This window comes from Cynoglossus semilaevis, chromosome 2 (genome assembly GCF_000523025.1).
Source record: "Cynoglossus semilaevis isolate Cse_v1.0 chromosome 2, Cse_v1.0, whole genome shotgun sequence".
NCBI classification, from domain to species: Eukaryota; Metazoa; Chordata; class Actinopteri; order Pleuronectiformes; family Cynoglossidae; genus Cynoglossus; species Cynoglossus semilaevis.
The window spans coordinates 6,519,942-6,536,836 of NC_024308.1; the positions used below are offsets into that span (position 1 = coordinate 6,519,942).

The 16,895-nt window shown below is 41.2% G+C and overlaps 3 protein-coding genes and 1 non-coding gene across 17 annotated transcripts in view; 2 read left to right on the forward strand and 2 right to left on the reverse strand.

The window, feature by feature from the left end:
- Positions 1 to 16,895, forward strand: part of dock7 (dedicator of cytokinesis 7) — a 428,740-nt gene that overhangs the window by 76,435 nt on the left and 335,410 nt on the right. The window lies entirely within an intron of this gene.
- Positions 516 to 7,882, reverse strand: LOC103395920 (uncharacterized). Of its 2 annotated transcripts, XM_008333772.3 has the most exons (5): positions 6,976 to 7,882; positions 5,076 to 5,376; positions 4,028 to 4,594; positions 2,198 to 2,411; positions 517 to 1,407 (listed from the first exon to the last, which is right to left on the reverse strand). In XM_008333772.3, the coding sequence occupies exons 2-5, from the start codon at positions 5,365 to 5,367 to the stop codon at positions 1,152 to 1,154; spliced, it is 1,329 nt and encodes a 442-aa protein (XP_008331994.1). In that variant the 5' UTR covers positions 5,368 to 5,376; positions 6,976 to 7,882; the 3' UTR covers positions 517 to 1,151. The 2 variants fall into 2 exon arrangements, with proteins under 2 accessions (XP_016897001.1, XP_008331994.1); XM_017041512.2 differs by lacking the exon at positions 6,976 to 7,882 and having other exon boundaries at positions 516 to 1,407; positions 5,076 to 6,534.
- trnag-gcc (transfer RNA glycine (anticodon GCC)) lies at positions 8,417 to 8,487 on the forward strand. The gene has a single exon. It is a non-coding gene; the product is annotated as a tRNA-Gly (tRNA).
- ctdspl3 (CTD (carboxy-terminal domain, RNA polymerase II, polypeptide A) small phosphatase like 3) lies at positions 9,713 to 16,815 on the reverse strand. The gene is made up of 11 exons (XM_008333762.3): positions 16,668 to 16,815; positions 15,329 to 15,449; positions 15,064 to 15,204; positions 14,528 to 14,639; positions 14,213 to 14,324; positions 12,879 to 12,965; positions 12,622 to 12,684; positions 12,404 to 12,483; positions 12,049 to 12,175; positions 10,210 to 10,305; positions 9,713 to 9,860 (listed from the first exon to the last, which is right to left on the reverse strand). Exons 1-11 carry the CDS (start codon positions 16,779 to 16,781, stop codon positions 9,795 to 9,797), a joined length of 1,119 nt encoding a protein of 372 aa, XP_008331984.1. The 5' UTR covers positions 16,782 to 16,815; the 3' UTR covers positions 9,713 to 9,794.

Sequence of the window (16,895 nt, forward strand, 5' to 3'; positions counted from 1 at the left end):
TAAATTAAATATCCAAATTTTAAATATCTGGTGGTTCTAAAAACATAGAGTAATCCAGTTAAAATAAATTAATGGGATTCACATGCACGTACACATAGATATCAATATTTAGGCAAAAGAAGACAAAAGATATCTAAAAGGTTAGCCAGATTTAGCTAAATTAATAAATAAAAGCTAGAAATAACTTAAAAAATGTAAAAAAATAAAAGTCAGAAATTGCTTAAAGTTTTCTGTTAAAATGGAGCCAGAAACTCAATTTAAAAAGTTGTAAAATAAAGTAATTAAAAGTTACAACTAACTAAATAAGAAAAAGTAACGTGAGCATAAATACAGAAAAAAATAAAATCCATCTACTGTAAGAGCCACGCTGGCCGCCGAACCTGACTTCAGACATAGCAAATAATTTGTGTTTAATTATAGACATCTGAGAGTCTTATTTGTCTTGACTTCTGTCACTCTGCCCTATGGTTGGACCTTGTGTTTGTGTCTCACAAAGTGTGCGAGCGGCATCAGCAGCAGGGCGGAGATGGGGAGCGACCAGAGAACATGGAGAGCGTGTTGTCACATAATGATAGACCCACGCTCTGCAGCATCTCCAGGAATAGCCGCACAGTCGAGGCAAAGGCAGCAACTGGTCCAAACAAATGGCCAAGATGAAAAGACTCTCTCTTTAAACAAATGGCTTTAATTTTCCTTCATCATGTACAGCACAATCTGTCAAGGCAGTCAAAATCATAATAAAGTCTGACAACTCAAGTTGCTTTGCTTGTGGTTTTTTTTAAGGTCAATCCAAATTTAGCCATATACTGTACATAGCTGAGGCTTTAAGTACTCAGGGTTCAAAAAATTAAATATAGACACTGGAATAGCTCATAAAGGACACGTGTTTGGAGACTACAGCTTTGTTCAAAAGCTTCAGACACCACTAGTGGTCAAAAAGCTCTTATATTACAGATAATAAGCATGAATCCACATTAAAAAAAAAAAAAAGTCCTGCAGAGGAGGAGCGAAACAACAAGGAGAGCCGTCACAAACACAGCAGCAGTTTATAGTGGCAGCGTGTGGAGCTGTGCTGAACTGCAGACCACAGGAATGGACTATTTTTGGAAAGATCTCCTCCTTCTGAAAGAAGAAAGCGCAGCTCGTCCTTTTCACTGAGAGTCCAGGTCATCTGTGGCGAGGAAGTCTGGTTTGCCACTTGGGCTCTGTGATGTCTCCACTGACCAGGAAGAGGGGGTGACCTGATTATAGAGGGCGTCCTGGGAGCCAAAAAGAGGCTCTTTGAGATTCAGGTTGTACATAAGGAACAGATTGAGAGCCACCACGGCCAGGAGGGTGAAGACGGTCAGGCCGGAGCCGAAGGCTCGCCACGAGCTGCAGACGTTCAGGCTGATCCAGTAAACAAGTCTGTGGAGGATGAAAGAAACCAGAAGAGGAGATCTGATCAAACCCGGCGTTCGCTTTGAAGATTTTATCAGACCAGTTTAAGCAGAACAAATGAAGCCAGTTTGACTAACCTTCAGGAAATCCTAGAAATGAGAAACCTGGTGGAGATTAACATGTACAATAATAACCTCAGCTTGGGCTGCTCTGTAGCTTCAATGGAACTTTAAAGAACGGGAATGAAACAAATGCCCAGTCAGGGGTCATTGACCATCTTTTGAAGAGCCCTGTTCTAGAGAAATGCTTACGGTTGGGGAAAAACAGCCAGTAGGGGGCAGTAATGCAAATCGAAGAAAGTGCAACCTTTGTAATGCTAAAAAAGAGAAGAACTGAGGAGGTTGAACTCAGACAAGAGGTTTCACTGTTTTGTCCACATTCATAATCACAATAATAACAATGCATTCGTTTAGAAAGGTTATGTTCAGTTAGTTTAAAAAAAACTACACTGAAACCAAAACATATAGTTTACTTTAGGTGCCTAAAAACTCTGAATCCATCTGTGCTTTACTGCTGCTCGAGTACAGAACTGAGACTGACTGGAAAAACAGAAGGTCTGGAGGATCTGAGTTCATCTGTACTTGGTCAAATCTGCATCTACCATGTACTGCCAAACTTTCTGGGCCGTGCTAATGACAGAGGCCGGGTTTGTTTTTAGCCTTGAGAGCAGTTTAGCTGCACCAACACAAATATGCCAACAGTTTGGCTGAAACAATCCGACCTCTTCTGAGCCCTGTTCCACAAAAACACCCCTCACCTTCCGAAGATGAACACGGCCACCACTATGGGCACCACCTTCAGCTGGTCTTGAGGGAGCAGAGCAGCCATGACCACCAGGTTAAGGACGTAGAGGAGGAGCTGCTCCATGGACCTTCTGATGAAATGCTGCTGCAGCACTTGGCTTCTGGAGAACGGCTCCTGCGGGCTGAAGGAGCCGGTGCAGAACTGGCAGAGTGAGCCCACGAGCATCGCTGTGAGGGATGAAACAGAAAAAAGTTCAAGGACTGAGTCTGAGGCATTTTTCAAAGGCAACATCGAGCCTTCAGCTTCTTGCTGTTGTTGATTTGATCTGTCAGCCTACTTTGTTTTTCATTTGAATAAAACAACAGCCAGCAGACACAGCCACATGTAAATACCACCACACTGTCGTCAGCTACACAAATTATTGTCTGGATGAACTGTGGTAGCAGGTCAGGCACCTGCCCTCTGACTCTGGTCCTGGTTGCCCAGGTGGGAAAGAGATTAAAGTGTTCTGAAACAATTAGGTCACGGCCTGGGAGAGAAGACACGGAGCCAACCTCTTATTGTAGTTTCCATTTAAAGCTCTGTGCAGAAAGAAGGAAATTATGCTTCACTCCAGAGGCCGGAGGAGACGTCTGCTGCTCGCAGGCTGAAGGAGCAGAAAATTAAAGAGGACAGGAGACGTTTGGAGGCCAGGCAGCCAGACGAACGCAATCCTCTCCTAATCTTATCTTTCATTTTTTTGGAGCAACACGCGGTTTTAAAAGACGCCTTTCAGCAAGACAGGACGGAACTAAAAATGAATTCAAGAAATCTCGTTTGTTGTTGATGCCAATTAATTCAGAGAAAAACTTGAACCTTTCAGGTAAAGAGTATTAATAGGATAAATTCTAGTATCCAGACAACCAGTCAGTCCAACATGAGCTGACTCTGTTTAAGGTGAACTGTATTACTTATTGATTACTGCGGTTTTAGTCGTTGCCAAATTGCTTTGTGAGAACTTTAAGTTTCAAGTTTTCAAAAATCCTATTTAGACTTACACTTACACTTACACTCTGAATTGGAACACATTGTTTACACACAGTAACCTAGCAACCACAGTCTACTCTATGGTTGTGACACTGTGCTATTGTTACATTTGGTAACAAGTTACGAAACAGTCAATTCTAAAGTGAAATCTCAGGGTCATCAGATCAAGGTTCTGCAAATGAGACACATAAATCCAAGGCCTGTGAAAATGTGGCACTGATGGATCTGGAATGTGTATTTTTGCAAATATTGTTTGCAGTTTTCCTCCAGTACTTGATCATTATTAATGGAGAGTATCAATTTAGAAGTTATTTAGTTCTCCACGAGCATTTCTAGCTACCTCACCTTCACATCATCTCACTCTGAATTTACACTTGAGAAAACGTCCAATCAGCACTTCACTGATCAGAGACGGTGCTGCTCTGGTACGATCCCCTCCTCAAAGATATCACTGTACCAGACCAACATCAAATGACACAGTGTGCAGCCATAGGAACCACGGCATAACAATGACACGATGGAAACTAGTGATGACGGCACAATTCAATCAGGGTTTCCATTCATTTGTAAGAGTTTTGACACTTTCTGGTCAGTTTGTTTGACTTAAATGTCCATAAAAAGACAGATCACTTCGGCTCCTTCCTTTAACCATCACCACACTGTGTATTACATCATGGTATTAGTAAACTTCCCTTTGTGGTTCTGGCAAACATGATAGAATTTGCCTCCGTTTTTTGTTTTTTTAAAACATGAACTAGAATCTCAGAGATTTACAGTTTGGAGCTAATGTCAGACGTCTGTGTTTGGAGTTTCGTACCAATCAGGATGGGGAGGGCTGCCACAACACAGCAGCAGAAGGTGAAAATGATGCGACTCGCTATGTCGGGGCAGTCGGGAGGTTTAATGGGAACGTAGAAATAGAGTGCATAGAGGATCCCAGCCGCACACAGAAGAGAGGCCAGGACGGAGAAGAAGGCGGGAACTCGTCCGCTGTGACAGCATTTACACTGGCAGCAGCGACAGCAGCAGCTTCGACCTCGACCTGCAGCCTCCTCTGAGGCCTCACAAGTCTCTTCCCGTCCGTCTGGGCTCCACACCGTCAGCTCCACGCTCTCTGGAGGCGGACCTATGAGAGGGCGAACCTCGTCCATTGTACAGTCCAGATTGGTGGATTCTGGACTCCATCTCTGCGTGTCTGTGCCATTGGGAAGGTCTCCCTGAGAGGCTGGGGTTGGAGTGCTGATGCAGTTTTCCGTAGCAGCGTCCAAGTTGAGCTGCGTGATGATGGGACTGGAAAGAGTTTGATCCAGTTCCCCCTCCTCTGTCTGATCCAGTCGAGGCTCTGTGAGGCCGTCACTGGGCTGCTGGTGGCAGGAGGCGGAGCCTGTGGAGACCAGAGAACATTTTAATAACACATTAGAAAAGCAGGCACGAGGAGGTTCAACTGCAGGTTCACAAACTCCGTCTTTGAGTGAGAAGGTTTTGGAGTTTTTACTAACGGACCCTTCAGTGGTGACGGACCTGACCCTGGTTAGATCACTGCCACTTCTAAAGGTTCAGACAACAACAACCAAACCTGAATATGAAACCAAAGCTGGTCGTAAACCGTGACTGCACTAATGTTTGTTTGGAAGTGTGTTGAAGGTGTGTGTGTGCTGACCTCCTGTTGAAGTGCTGTGGTCTAAACTTTTAACTTTTAACATATTAATTTGATACACAAATAACAGAGATAAAAATAATAATAGTTATTATTAGTTAACACAATTTTCTATAAAGGCTAAAGGTGCATTTTGAACATCCTGTGTCCCAGAGAAAGCATCAGCTCCAGCATCACACAGACAGATGAGGCTGCAGTAATGACTCACTCTTTGGCTGAAGTGCTGCTGCTGCTGCTGCTGCTGCTGCTGCTTTTTCAAGTGATCGTTGGGAGCCAGTGACAGAGTGGGAGGACGAGTGCAGCTCCTCCACCGAGGACTCTGGACTGTCTGACACTGGTGCCAGGGAGATCTGAGTGTCCAGGTCCAGGAAGGGAGAGAAGGAGAGCCTGGCCGGGTCTATGTCCTGGAGCTGGTTGATTATGTCACTGATGGACTCCTTCATGCTGTCCAGCTCCTTCACATTCTGCCGGTTGGTGGCCTGAAGCCCTGAGCTACTCATCGTCACAACCTGGAAAAAAGCAGGTGTGAAATCAGTTTTGAATACCAAAGCAGGAAACACAAGACATTTTGTGACTATGGAAAATCATCTATTTATATATCTGTCTGTCATTCAGTCTGTCTGTCCATCCATCCATCCATCCATCCATCCATGCTACTGTCCTGCAAATGGCTGCTGTATTGGTGTATGACTACAGCGTGCTAGTTCCTGACATTTGACATCTGACCTTTAAACTGTTAGTAAACACTGTGACTGTAGGGGTCACCGGTTCTTAAAGTGAGGTTGAAAACAAAAACATTGTATATAGATATAATTGGTTAAGAATTATATATAATTATATATATATATATATAACTAACAAATTACTTAGCTCTGAGGATTAAAATGTAGCAAACATCTTTAAAAAAAATAGTGGAGAAGATTACGCAAAGTTGGCCAAAAATGGTTAAAAGAACATAGCCCAGGAAAAAACAGTGTGATATCTTAAAAATATATAGTTAAAAATAAGCCATGGAAATGACAGACAAGCAATCTGAAATAAAATAAACAGAGAACTTGGACCACGAAACAACTGTCAGATAGCAGGTTAGCATATACCACTACAGCATAGAGTCCAATCAAAATGTTTGAAATATAGCTAAAAGTTGGCCATAAATGTATCCCGCTTAGCCAACCAGCTATGATAGCTAAAATGATCCAAAAATAGGCTAAAAGTTAGCTTTTGTAGTTAATGTTAGCAGACAGGTTTGATCAGAAATGATTGAATATCATTTCTGGTGGCACTTAATCATATTTAGTGTTGGAAAAAAAACCTGATGTTAAAAACATGAGTGTACCACGATTGGCCTCAGAGCCAGAGTTTGGACAATCAATCAACCAAATTAGGTTTAGCTCTGGACTCACATATAGAGAGATGTTATAACTGTCGAACCGAGACTGTGGGTTAAACTGTGTTAGTGTTAAAGTTCTCAACATTAAAATGCTCAGCTGACTGTGTTTAACCGGCACTAACTGCCCTGAGTTGAAGTCTCAGCGGTGACGCGCCTTTGTTGCTCCGCCGTTATTTGAACTTTCTGCTGTTTTATTTCCACACCATCCTCTCTCCACAACATGTGCCTTTTCCTTCGCCTCTTTTTCTTCTCTCTCTTCTGGCGCACTTCCAACTGTGGCGCACGCAAAAAAAAAAAGACTCCCTCCACACCGCGAGGACTTTACCATGTATAGAGAGCGCAATTAGGACGCGAGGATGTGGGAAAGCGCGCAGACTTTTAAGAGTGAAAAACGTGCTTTTTCAGACCCCGCTGAAAAACAGGCTGTCCTCCCGCTGCGAGGACAATCACTCCAAGAAGGGAAAAATGACCAGGTTTGGCTTTAAAGTAGAAGATCTGCGTGGAATAAACAGAAGGACTTCAATGGTTCCGATCAGAAAGTGCGCCAGAGCCAGGCGTAGAAATGTGTGCGTAAAAGTGGCCACAAGTGATTGTGGAGAGCAGATGTGATATTTGTGGCCATTCAGCAGACAAACACACACACACACGCAGTCACACACATACAGAAACACACAGTGAATTCATGTGAAGACAGCAGAGGAGCTGGAGATGGACTTACTTTAGTCGCAGGCTGCAGGAGTACTTTGGAGACTTTACTCTTCAGGGAGAAAAAAAAAACTTTTTTTTTTCCAACTTTTTACTCCGTCCTTCTCGCTCTTGTCTGCCCTCCCCCTCCGTTTGCTTTTTGTCTTCCAGGATCCTGAACTTCTGAATCAAATTTCAGCAGGGACAAAATACGAGACCTTTCCTCCGCCCACACCAGTTTTTTCTTTTTTTTTTCTTCCTGGTACCATGTCAAACACCATATGGAGCAAATAAACGCCGAGGAGCAGCGGCAGCAGCAGGAGGAGGAGGAGGAGGAGGAGAGGAGAGGAGGGGGAGGAGGAGGCACTGCACTTTCAGTTTACCTCCAGATTCAACATTACACTCACATCAACATGCGTTTTATATCCAAACAGCAAAGTAAACATTTACACTGGAGTCAAACAGCAGTGGAGCTGCTCACGTTCGAACCCGGGCTGATGCTGCTGGAATCATTTCCGCCCAGGATTTATGACCAAAACATCATTAAAACAATAAAAGCCTCCGATGATTTATTAACTTTTCATACTGCACATCTGCACAACGTGCCATAAAGGTGCGCAATGTCCACAGAGTCCTAGCACTTCCGTATCGTGTGTGCAGTAACCGGGTGGTCATCAATATTATGAATAATATCAATAAAAATCGTACTCAATTCTATTGACAAATAAACACTGCAGTTATGATTTCTGTTTTTTTTTTTCACTCCTGTCGGCCAGATAAAGCCTCAGGGTGGACCGCTGCTGATCAACGAGCCACATGTTTGACACCCTAGGTTTTAAAAAGCCTGTATATTAAGGAGATATATTTGTCCATTTTCTGTTTGATCCTTTAACTTTTCTAATTAAACTTCTTAATGTCTCATTTTTCAAATGTTTCGTTTCTCTAACTTACATCCAGTTCTTATTACACGACACCGAGTTGTGGAAGAAGAAACAACAAGTTTATCATAAATCAATCATGAAATGGTAAATTCATCATTTAGAATTCTAGAACGAGAGCAAAAGACTTAATAAGATACTGTAACTTAAAATTAGTTAAGTCCTAACCATCAGAACATCATCAAATCTGACCTGCAGTTCAGTTCTAAACAAGTGGACCAGTCAAAAAAAGGCGAACAGAATAAATGAGCTCCACTGTATCTGTTTATGTTTGGAGACGAACAAACCGGCACCTCCTAAAACTTCTCAACCTACTCAGACTGGTTTGTGCAGTTGATCTGCTTCGGAGACATTGGTGATGGACGACGGCCAGCTCACCTCATGGAGTCAGAGGTTTGATCAGGAACAACAGCAAACCTTAGGAGCTGTAAGGCAGGAGCACTAACCACCTCTCCATCACGTGGTCCTAAACTTAGCATATAATTAAAGTGAAACTCACATGTCGGAGTATTCTCGTTAACGGAACCCAGACAACAAGCATTGGTGGTTCAGTGGTAGAATTCTCGCCTGCCACGCGGGAGGCCCGGGTTCGATTCCCGGCCAATGCAAACTCTCATTTTGCTTCATTTCTCGAGGGATCGATAAACCTGACAGCAGCAAATTATTCTTTAAATTATTTTTCCTTGTTTACATTAGTTAGTTAGTTGTAAAATCAGCTGCTGAGGCCCGTGACAAAGACTTTTCCAGTTAAACTCCAGTAAATATTTGCTACTGAAGTGTTTACTCATCATCTAAACACATGTTGTGCTCTGGTCGTCAACATTCAGCCGACTCACAGGTCATTTGTTTTACCTGTCAGGAGACGTGTCACATCTCTGACCTTTAATGACTTCAGAATACGAGTTGTTCCTCCTCTTCCTCCTCTGTGTTTCTAATCAACCCCGGTGAACAGTGTGAAATCGTCTTATCATGTAGGTCGATACGGTGCATGATGATGATGATGATGATGATGATGACCCTGAGATAACAGACTCCACGTTGAACAGATCTTTTCCACTAGCTCGCCTGTGTGTTTACTTTCCTGCCGAACAGGAAACAACTTTGTTTTCACAGCAGTAGGATGTGCTTTTCTGTAGAACAGCGAAGGGTTAAAAACCCGGACGGCAGTGATGAACAACGTCAAATATGAAAAACTACTGTGTGATGACTTACACCAGAGGATCAGAGCAGTAGAGATCGGCTGAAATTATTTTATGAGTGATGTGGAGCTTTAGCTGCTGAATCACGATGAGCTCTGTGATGATATTAGCAGATGTTTATTTCAACACACCCTCCTCCTCCTCCACCTCCTTCACCTCAGCCAGATCTGCAGATTTAAATGACAAATGTCTGTTCACAGCTCACGTAGTTCCATCCTCACTCTGGCAGATCCAAAAAAGTAAAAAAAAAAACAAAAAAAAAACCACCTCCAAAACATGATTTCTTCCATTGTTATAATATGAACTACTTTATTTTGTTATATAAAAAAAATCATTCTCTATGACAGTCATTAGGAACATGACCAATAAATTAAAAAGAAAGTATTAACATATTTGAAGCTTTTTGGTGTGAATGACCACAAACAGCAGGGATCAGTTTGCTGCTCTGTGGAATGAGTCTGGGAGAAAAGAGGGCTTTGGGTGATGAACGACCAGCAGCATGTTTGAAATACCGATGCGGTGTCCTTTAAGTCGTCAAGCAGGACAGACACAGGGGGGGACAAGAGAACCCACATCTAAACACTGCAGGCTGCAGGTCAAACCATTCCACTAGGAGCGTTCTCCTTTTTTCATAAAAAAAAAAAAAAAAAAAAAAAGCAAAAAAATGGAGGGAATGATGAGCAGCGACAGTGAGAGAGTTAGAAGAACAAGTCCTGTCAGTCCTCAGACATCAGCCGGTGGAAATGGTCCTTCCTCTTCTTCAGCACCTCCCGAAAATCCTCCTGAAAAAACAAAGCAGGAGATATTCACTCAGAACCATGAAAGTGGGGAGAGAGGGGAGAGAGCGGGGAAGATACTGCTGCAGATAAGCAGCTGTTTTACTCACAAGTCAGTGAAAGTAAAATGGCTACAAGTAAAAACAGATTTTTAAACTGCAGAAATAAAATGACTTAATCCTGATGACACAATCTGATGACAAAAAATCTGACTTTTTATTTAATAATTAATAACTAAAAAAAAAATCTGACTTTTTATTTAGAAATTAATAACATAATAACGCAAGTGTGCGTTTGTGTGTGTGTGAGCAGGGAGATGAAATAGATAAGGAGTGTGAGGATGTGACAGACGTACCGCCGCAGACAGTTTCTCCATGTAAGGGATGAGTTTCAGCAGCTCTTTGTCCTCGACTCCACCAGACCAGCTCTGGATGGGAATCGTGTTCATCAGCTGTGAAAACAACAGACACTTCTGTAAAATGATGTTTCCATCATGTCACTGCAGCATGAACGTGGGACAAAACACACACACACACACACACAGAGAAAACACTGCGGCTGGTAACAAGCAGAGTTGAGCAGACTGAAATTATTATTCCCCTCATGGAGTTTCACTGTTGTTGCAACAGGTTTTAAACACGTCGTTGAGCTCAGACGGTTCAGTGAAATCGTTGGTGTTCCCAGCTGCAGAGACGTTGGTTCACTTCCTCGTTTTCTCTCCACTTTAGGCTCATTTACCAAGGCAGAGCACAAAGAACTTTGTACTTTTGAATGTTTTCACGTACAATTTGACTCTAATTAAAGTCTCTGAATTGATCAAAGAGTTGAGAGAGTGGGAATGAAAAGGTCATAAAAAAGGTTCAATAATAACCAGTTAAACTCGTAAAATAATAATGAAACAGATTTATCAGACAGTATTCTATCTATCAAAAAACAGGGAGGCTAAGTTTCACATTGAAATTGATGTTTCCCAAAATAAGGGGCATGGAGCTTTTGGAGGTAGGGCAGAGTAGGACAAAAAAAGATCTCAATTTCATTTTAAAACTTTCAAAAGTTTCCAGACCTGTCACCTACTGAATATTTCTGGACAAAACTGAAGAGGAGAATCTGACAGTGACTACATACTGGTGAACAGTTCAGGTCTTATAACAGCAACAATAGATTTTAAAAAGACTACATACTGGTGAACAGTTCAGGTCGTAAAACAGCAACAATAGATACAAAAAATATCTATTCACAGTGAATCAGTGGTTAATATCTCAGAGACAATACAAATATTTTGGCACAAACACAGAGGATGTTCCTCAGCAGGGTCCAGCCTCAGCTGAATACACACACACACACACACACACACACAGCATGGCCGGGCTCATCAGCAGTAACCGTTTTGAAAGCCTGTGTCGCTACAAACTTACATAACAAGCTGTGTGTACGTTCATGGGAGATTATTTTATTTAAAAAAAAAAAAAAAAAACACACTTCTTGATGTGGGTGAGCTGTTGGCTGTGAGTCTCTGCCAATTGTTCACTTCCCATAGGTGGCCACATGTGTAAACAACAGCCGCTGACATGGAGCAGACGGGTGTTAGGGATGTGGCGTCAGGACCATTTGCATTCTGGGTGTTTAATGTGTGTTTATCCTTCATGACGATTCAATCTACAGAGAGGATTCTACACAACTGCTGCTGAAACACACTCCTGTCCTTTCAGCTTCTGTGTCTCTGCAGATCTACGTGGACCTCACACCAACAGGGGCCTCTCTGGAATCCACTGTAGTGACAGAGACTTTCAAACCAGCTTCTTCCCTTTGTATGACAAACTAGGGCGACGAGAATGAGGAAAGAGCTCAGCACCTTTAATGGAATTTAATTATGGTGACACCGCCGGTTGGTGCCGACACTTCAGTAACTTAATGCTTAACTATCTCAAACAGCCGGCCTGACTCAAAGTATCAACCCGTGGTTCTCAAACCGATCACACTAATAGTACTTCAGAATATGAAGTTTTCAAAGTACCAACAGTAAAACACAGCAGCGCAGACCCACGCTTTTCAGGAAAGACCAGTAAATAAACAACCTTTATTCCTAAATAGGAATAAAATAAAAAAGAATTGATAAAAAAAAAGATAAATATGTCATTACTTTCATAATTAAAATCGAAAAAAAAAAAAAAGACAACTGTGCCTCAGCTCTTACATGATAAGGGTATGTGTGTGGCGCGTTGTCCAGAACCGCTGTCTTGGCGAGATCCCTGCCCAGGATGCTGAGATCTTTGATGTAGTGACCGAGGACGCAGGCGCAGTCCTCCTGATACAGACGGTGCCTGGACACAGACATGAGGACAGAGGTCAATTTCAGTGACATCACTGACAGAGGAACGAGTGTCAGTTAAACACAAAGTGACTAACTATGCACTGCAGGAATTACTGCTCACTAGCACCACCCACAGGTGACACTCGCTGCCTTGTGAGCATTGGCAGAAAGCTGAACAAAACAAAACAAGCAGATAGTTTATAAACACAAGTGGACAGAAACTTGGTTAAAAACTGACCGGAACAGTTTCCTCTGTGGGTCCAGAACGTCCAGTATCTTCTCGGCGTATTCCTTCTTGGCACATGTGTAGACAAACAGCTGCAACAGAACACAAACGGCAGCTGGAATCAAACTCAACACCGCAAAAAAGAAAGATGTTTTATGGAGATAAAATAAAATGGCAGATGTTTTAAAATTGAATACTATTTTTTTTAAACATATATATAAAATATACACCTCATAAAGCTTTGCCATGGACTGAAGAAACTCCTGCACATGTGGTCGCAGGATCATGTAAACCTGTTAAGACTAACAACAAAAAAAGACAGGTAAACAACAGTAGTCCTCAATATTTTCTATATAATCTCATGTCGGTTGAGCTTTTAACTTGATCAAATTTTATGTTAAACATCATTATTTATTATTTAGACATTTTGCATTCTGAGTCCTCATGTGTTTGTGCCCAAACGCAAGAGTTTTCAGTAAGTTTTCACCTTGTACTGATGGTCCTGAAACGCTGTGTGGAAGGTGAACTCTGCATCCTCGATCACACTCAGAGAGCTGAACATCAGAGTCTCCTCCTGGAAGAGCACAGAGGTCAATGATTAGCTGTGGTGTTTTCCCACACATAACTCTTTATAAAGTCCTCCTGAACACCAACACCCTCTGTCTTCTGGGGTCGGAACTGACGCCATCTTGTTCTGAATGTTATTTAAAATACAGTGTTGAAATTTTCAATTCTATTATACTTTTAGTCCAACTTTGGTCCAATGCATTTCCATAAAAAAGTTCCTCCTTCTTGAGAATTCAGGGCCAACAGATTGTTTACATATAGTACTACTACAAAAAGTAGAAATTTAATTTGGGGTCAAAATGACCTCATGGACAACTCAAGGGTTGAAATGATATTGTTTAAAAATACCTTCACATAAATTTATTAGTATTATGTTGTGAGAGCTTGTGCTAAACGCAGTTATTATACTGTACGTCTCTTACACAGAATAAATATGTCCTCTCACATCCTCTTCGGCTTATTTGGGTTATAACATTAGATGATATTCTCTTTGTTTTGACAGATTTTTTGGTGTGTTAGTTTTGTGATGGCGGTTTGTGTTTGTGAGTGCATAAATGCAGCATTACATCATCAGCGTTTCTCCCCGTCTCAGTGCCTGATGCTGACTCAGTTATTAGAGACTAATAAAACTTTATTATATTACGAGGCGTGGATTCAAATGCAAAAAACAAAACAACTGTTTTAGGCATAAAATATTTGGTGTGACTTAGGTTTAACTGTCAGTTGCAATTAAAAACTTAGAAGAGCAGCTGGATTTGCTGTGAATCCAGCAGCTGTCAGGTTTTATTTTTTTTTCCCATTCAATTGATGACTAAATACATCCAAACCAGATGAGATAAATGACCTCCTAAAACAAAGATATTTCAATGTTTTCAACCTGACACAATGTAGCCTGAAGTAAAACGTGTTCTTCCCAGTATCTGGATCAGGCAACAGAATATAACATCATTACAAAGGGAGAAAAGAAGAATTAAAATCAAGATGTGGATAAAAACCTTCACTGTGTTTGACAACTTTAACAAAAACACTGTTTTTAGGCATTGACACCAACAACACTGCTGCTGCTACTAACAGCATGTTTAACATGAAAGGAGGTTTATATAATACAGAAGAAATTAAAATGAACTTCAGATTGTTAGAAATATAAAAAGACCATTTCTTGTTGCACGTGCTGCTGCTGCTACGCTCCACAACCATAAACTCCGTGTCATTTACAAACATTTATTACTGAAAACCAAAGAGCCATCCACTCACCAGATCAACCACCAGGGTGGGCTCTGGGGTGCTTCGAGTTTTAGGCGGAATATCTAGATGTTGAGTCTGACAATGTTGCGACTGTGACGGTATGTTCTTGATGAAGGTGAACCTAAGGGCACAATAAAAATATTTTGAGAATTCAAACTTTAATTAGTAACATATGTTCATAGACATAGTCGACTAACAACTGTTCATTGGGTCCTGAAAACATTTTAAAGTCAAAGTTAAACAACTGTAACTCCTCTGTAAACAGACGTGACACAGTCTGCTGTGTGGACAAAGTCGCACTGACAACAGGAGACATTTACTCACGGATTGAAACCGTCTTCATCTTCATCTCCGACCAGAAGATCAATGGAGCCGTAACCAAACACACCTTGTTCTGGGCTCATTAAAATGTTACTCTTCCGTGCGCACTTCATATCTGGACACACACAAACACATAAAGCACAAACTGTAATAATGGGGCTCATTAAAATGTTACTCTTCCGTGCACACTTCATATCTGGACACACAAAAACACACAAAGCACAAACTGTAACAATGGAACTTTGTTAAAAAAATATGTTTGAAAAAAAAGTAGTTTGTAATATTTAGTAAAACCAACAACAACATACATCTGAGCATGAGGACCATTCGTTCACAGTTTAACTAATTTAAGAGCACAATCTGTTGGTTCAAACTGAATCGGACTTAAACGTAACTCAATTACCTGTTAAATAAGATGAAAAGTGAAAATCTGAGTTCGCCACATATTACAGTTTACACTAACATCAAGTCTTTGATATTAGGTACATTATTGCTGCAGTCCACTTATTATTTTGTACGGGAACAACACCTGCACTTACTCTCTTTGCTTGGCGTGAGGAAACGCACAATGGGTGAGTAGATGTTTCTGGACGTTGAAGTCACTGGAGTCATCTGGTTGATCTCAGCCAGTATTCGATTCTGCCGCATGATGGACCTAACAGGAGTCTTGAAGGCCAAATCTAAGCACGTGGGCGAACAGTGAATAAAGAAAAAAAAAAAAATCAAACTAAAAGCAAAACAACAGGAACATTTCTGAGTCAGTTTAGAGTGAGAGCTTTAGATATATAGATAACAAAAACTAACCCGTTTCTTCTTCACTGGCAGCAATGGCTCTTTTCCTGGCTCTGCGAGGACGTCGTCGCCGAGTCATCATGGGAACTTCATCGTCTGAATGTGGGGACTCATCATTAGAAGACTCTAGGACCTTGAGAGGAAAAAGACAAATACATGACAAAAAAAAGAATAAAAACAAAGCAATGTATTTGAATGCTTGTCTATTGTGATCCTTTGGATTAAAGTGAAGAAGCTTTCATTAGGAAACAAAATACAACGTTTTTCCCCTCTCTCCTCTTGCATCAAAATCATCAAACATTTTTCTACCACTGTGTAAAATATGGTCTTTACCAAAGTGCAAGTCTCTAAATGCAAAAAGGACACAAAGATAATAGACACAGGAAACAAAGATTCTAACACAGATTTCAGTCTTAGTTGACATAGTTGTTAACAAATCTGCTACAACCAAAACCAAAAATATAAACCATATCCAGGTCAGAAGTCAAACTACTTTAAACAAGATTACATGTACATGTGCATCAGTGACCTACTTTTATCTGACCAGCGTGTGAATGGTTGATGTAATCCCTTGCTTTAAAGCTTCAGTCTGACAACGCATCACTACACTACATAGTTTTAACCCACCTACACACACACACGCAATCCAGAGCAGTCACTCTTGGTTTGGGTGATAACACATTTTTATACTCTTTCATGTATGATTTCATTAGTGGCTCTACAACTGTGTAACACTTCTATATGTTTGTTTTGTTTATAGGACCATGTGTGACCTACTATAATACAGATTATCATACTCCATCTATAAATAAAAGAGAATGAAACAAAAATTATAAGCCAATAAGTCTGGTGGTCTGTATGACCCCCATATACTGTACTTGTGGAGATCACGTCTTAGCATTTGACTCCATAGGTTGTAGTGTTGTTAACTTCTTAATTAGCTCAGCCAGTGTCCAATGCTAACACTGCTCTGTTGCGACCAAAGTTTATATCCTAACCGTAATCTGAAAACAAACATAAGGTTCAGTCTATTTAAAACGATGCTGAATATACACATTTTCACGAGTATAATATATAGGCCTTGGGGCCGTTTTCTGTTTCGACTCTGTTCCTTCACAACAACAGCGAACTCGCGTTAGCTTAGCCGTGGCTTTTGAGCTACGTTTCCATTGTTTTCAAACGGAAACACTGGTTAACATCGTCCAGCTAACTAGTATGACGACAGCCAGGCATGCGACTCTGCACCTGAATATATAATTAAAAAAAAAAAATTTGTGACCAACAGACCACTAACCATTGCCCACCAGAGATTTAAATAGATAAACATGATCATCACAGGGTGGCTCGTTACCTTGGTTTGAAGCGGGCTGTCGGTTGACAACAGGCTTCTTCGTCTCCGCGTCGCCTTGATGCTTCTCGGCGTATCCGAACACGTCGTAGCCGTTTTCCCAGACCGCAGTCTCATTTTCCCACTTTATATTTGTTTCTGAAAAGAGTTGAAACGCAAAAACCATCACTAGTTAAACTGTTGTTATGAACTGGAATATTTTTTTACGACCTCGAAACACTAGGTCGAAAA

Bases quoted from the DNA above. Each gene is read 5' to 3' on its own strand.
- ctdspl3 (XM_008333762.3), bottom strand. From the start codon at position 16,781: ATGAGACTGCGGTCTGGGAAAACGGCTACGACGTGTTCGGATACGCCG. The intron at 14,640-15,063 runs GTAAGTGCAGGT...GTGTGTGTCCAG, and splicing joins CCTCACGCCAAGCAAAGAGA to ATATGAAGTGCGCACGGAAG. The intron at 12,685-12,878 runs GTGAAAACTTAC...TAGTCTTAACAG, and splicing joins TTCAGGACCATCAGTACAAG to GTTTACATGATCCTGCGACC.
- LOC103395920 (XM_017041512.2), bottom strand. From the start codon at position 5,367: ATGAGTAGCTCAGGGCTTCAGGCCACCAACCGGCAGAATGTGAAGGAG. The intron at 4,595-5,075 runs GTGAGTCATTAC...TGGTCTCCACAG, and splicing joins AGCAGCACTTCAGCCAAAGA to GCTCCGCCTCCTGCCACCAG. The intron at 1,408-2,197 runs GTGAGGGGTGTT...CATCCTCCACAG, and splicing joins GCCGTGTTCATCTTCGGAAG to ACTTGTTTACTGGATCAGCC.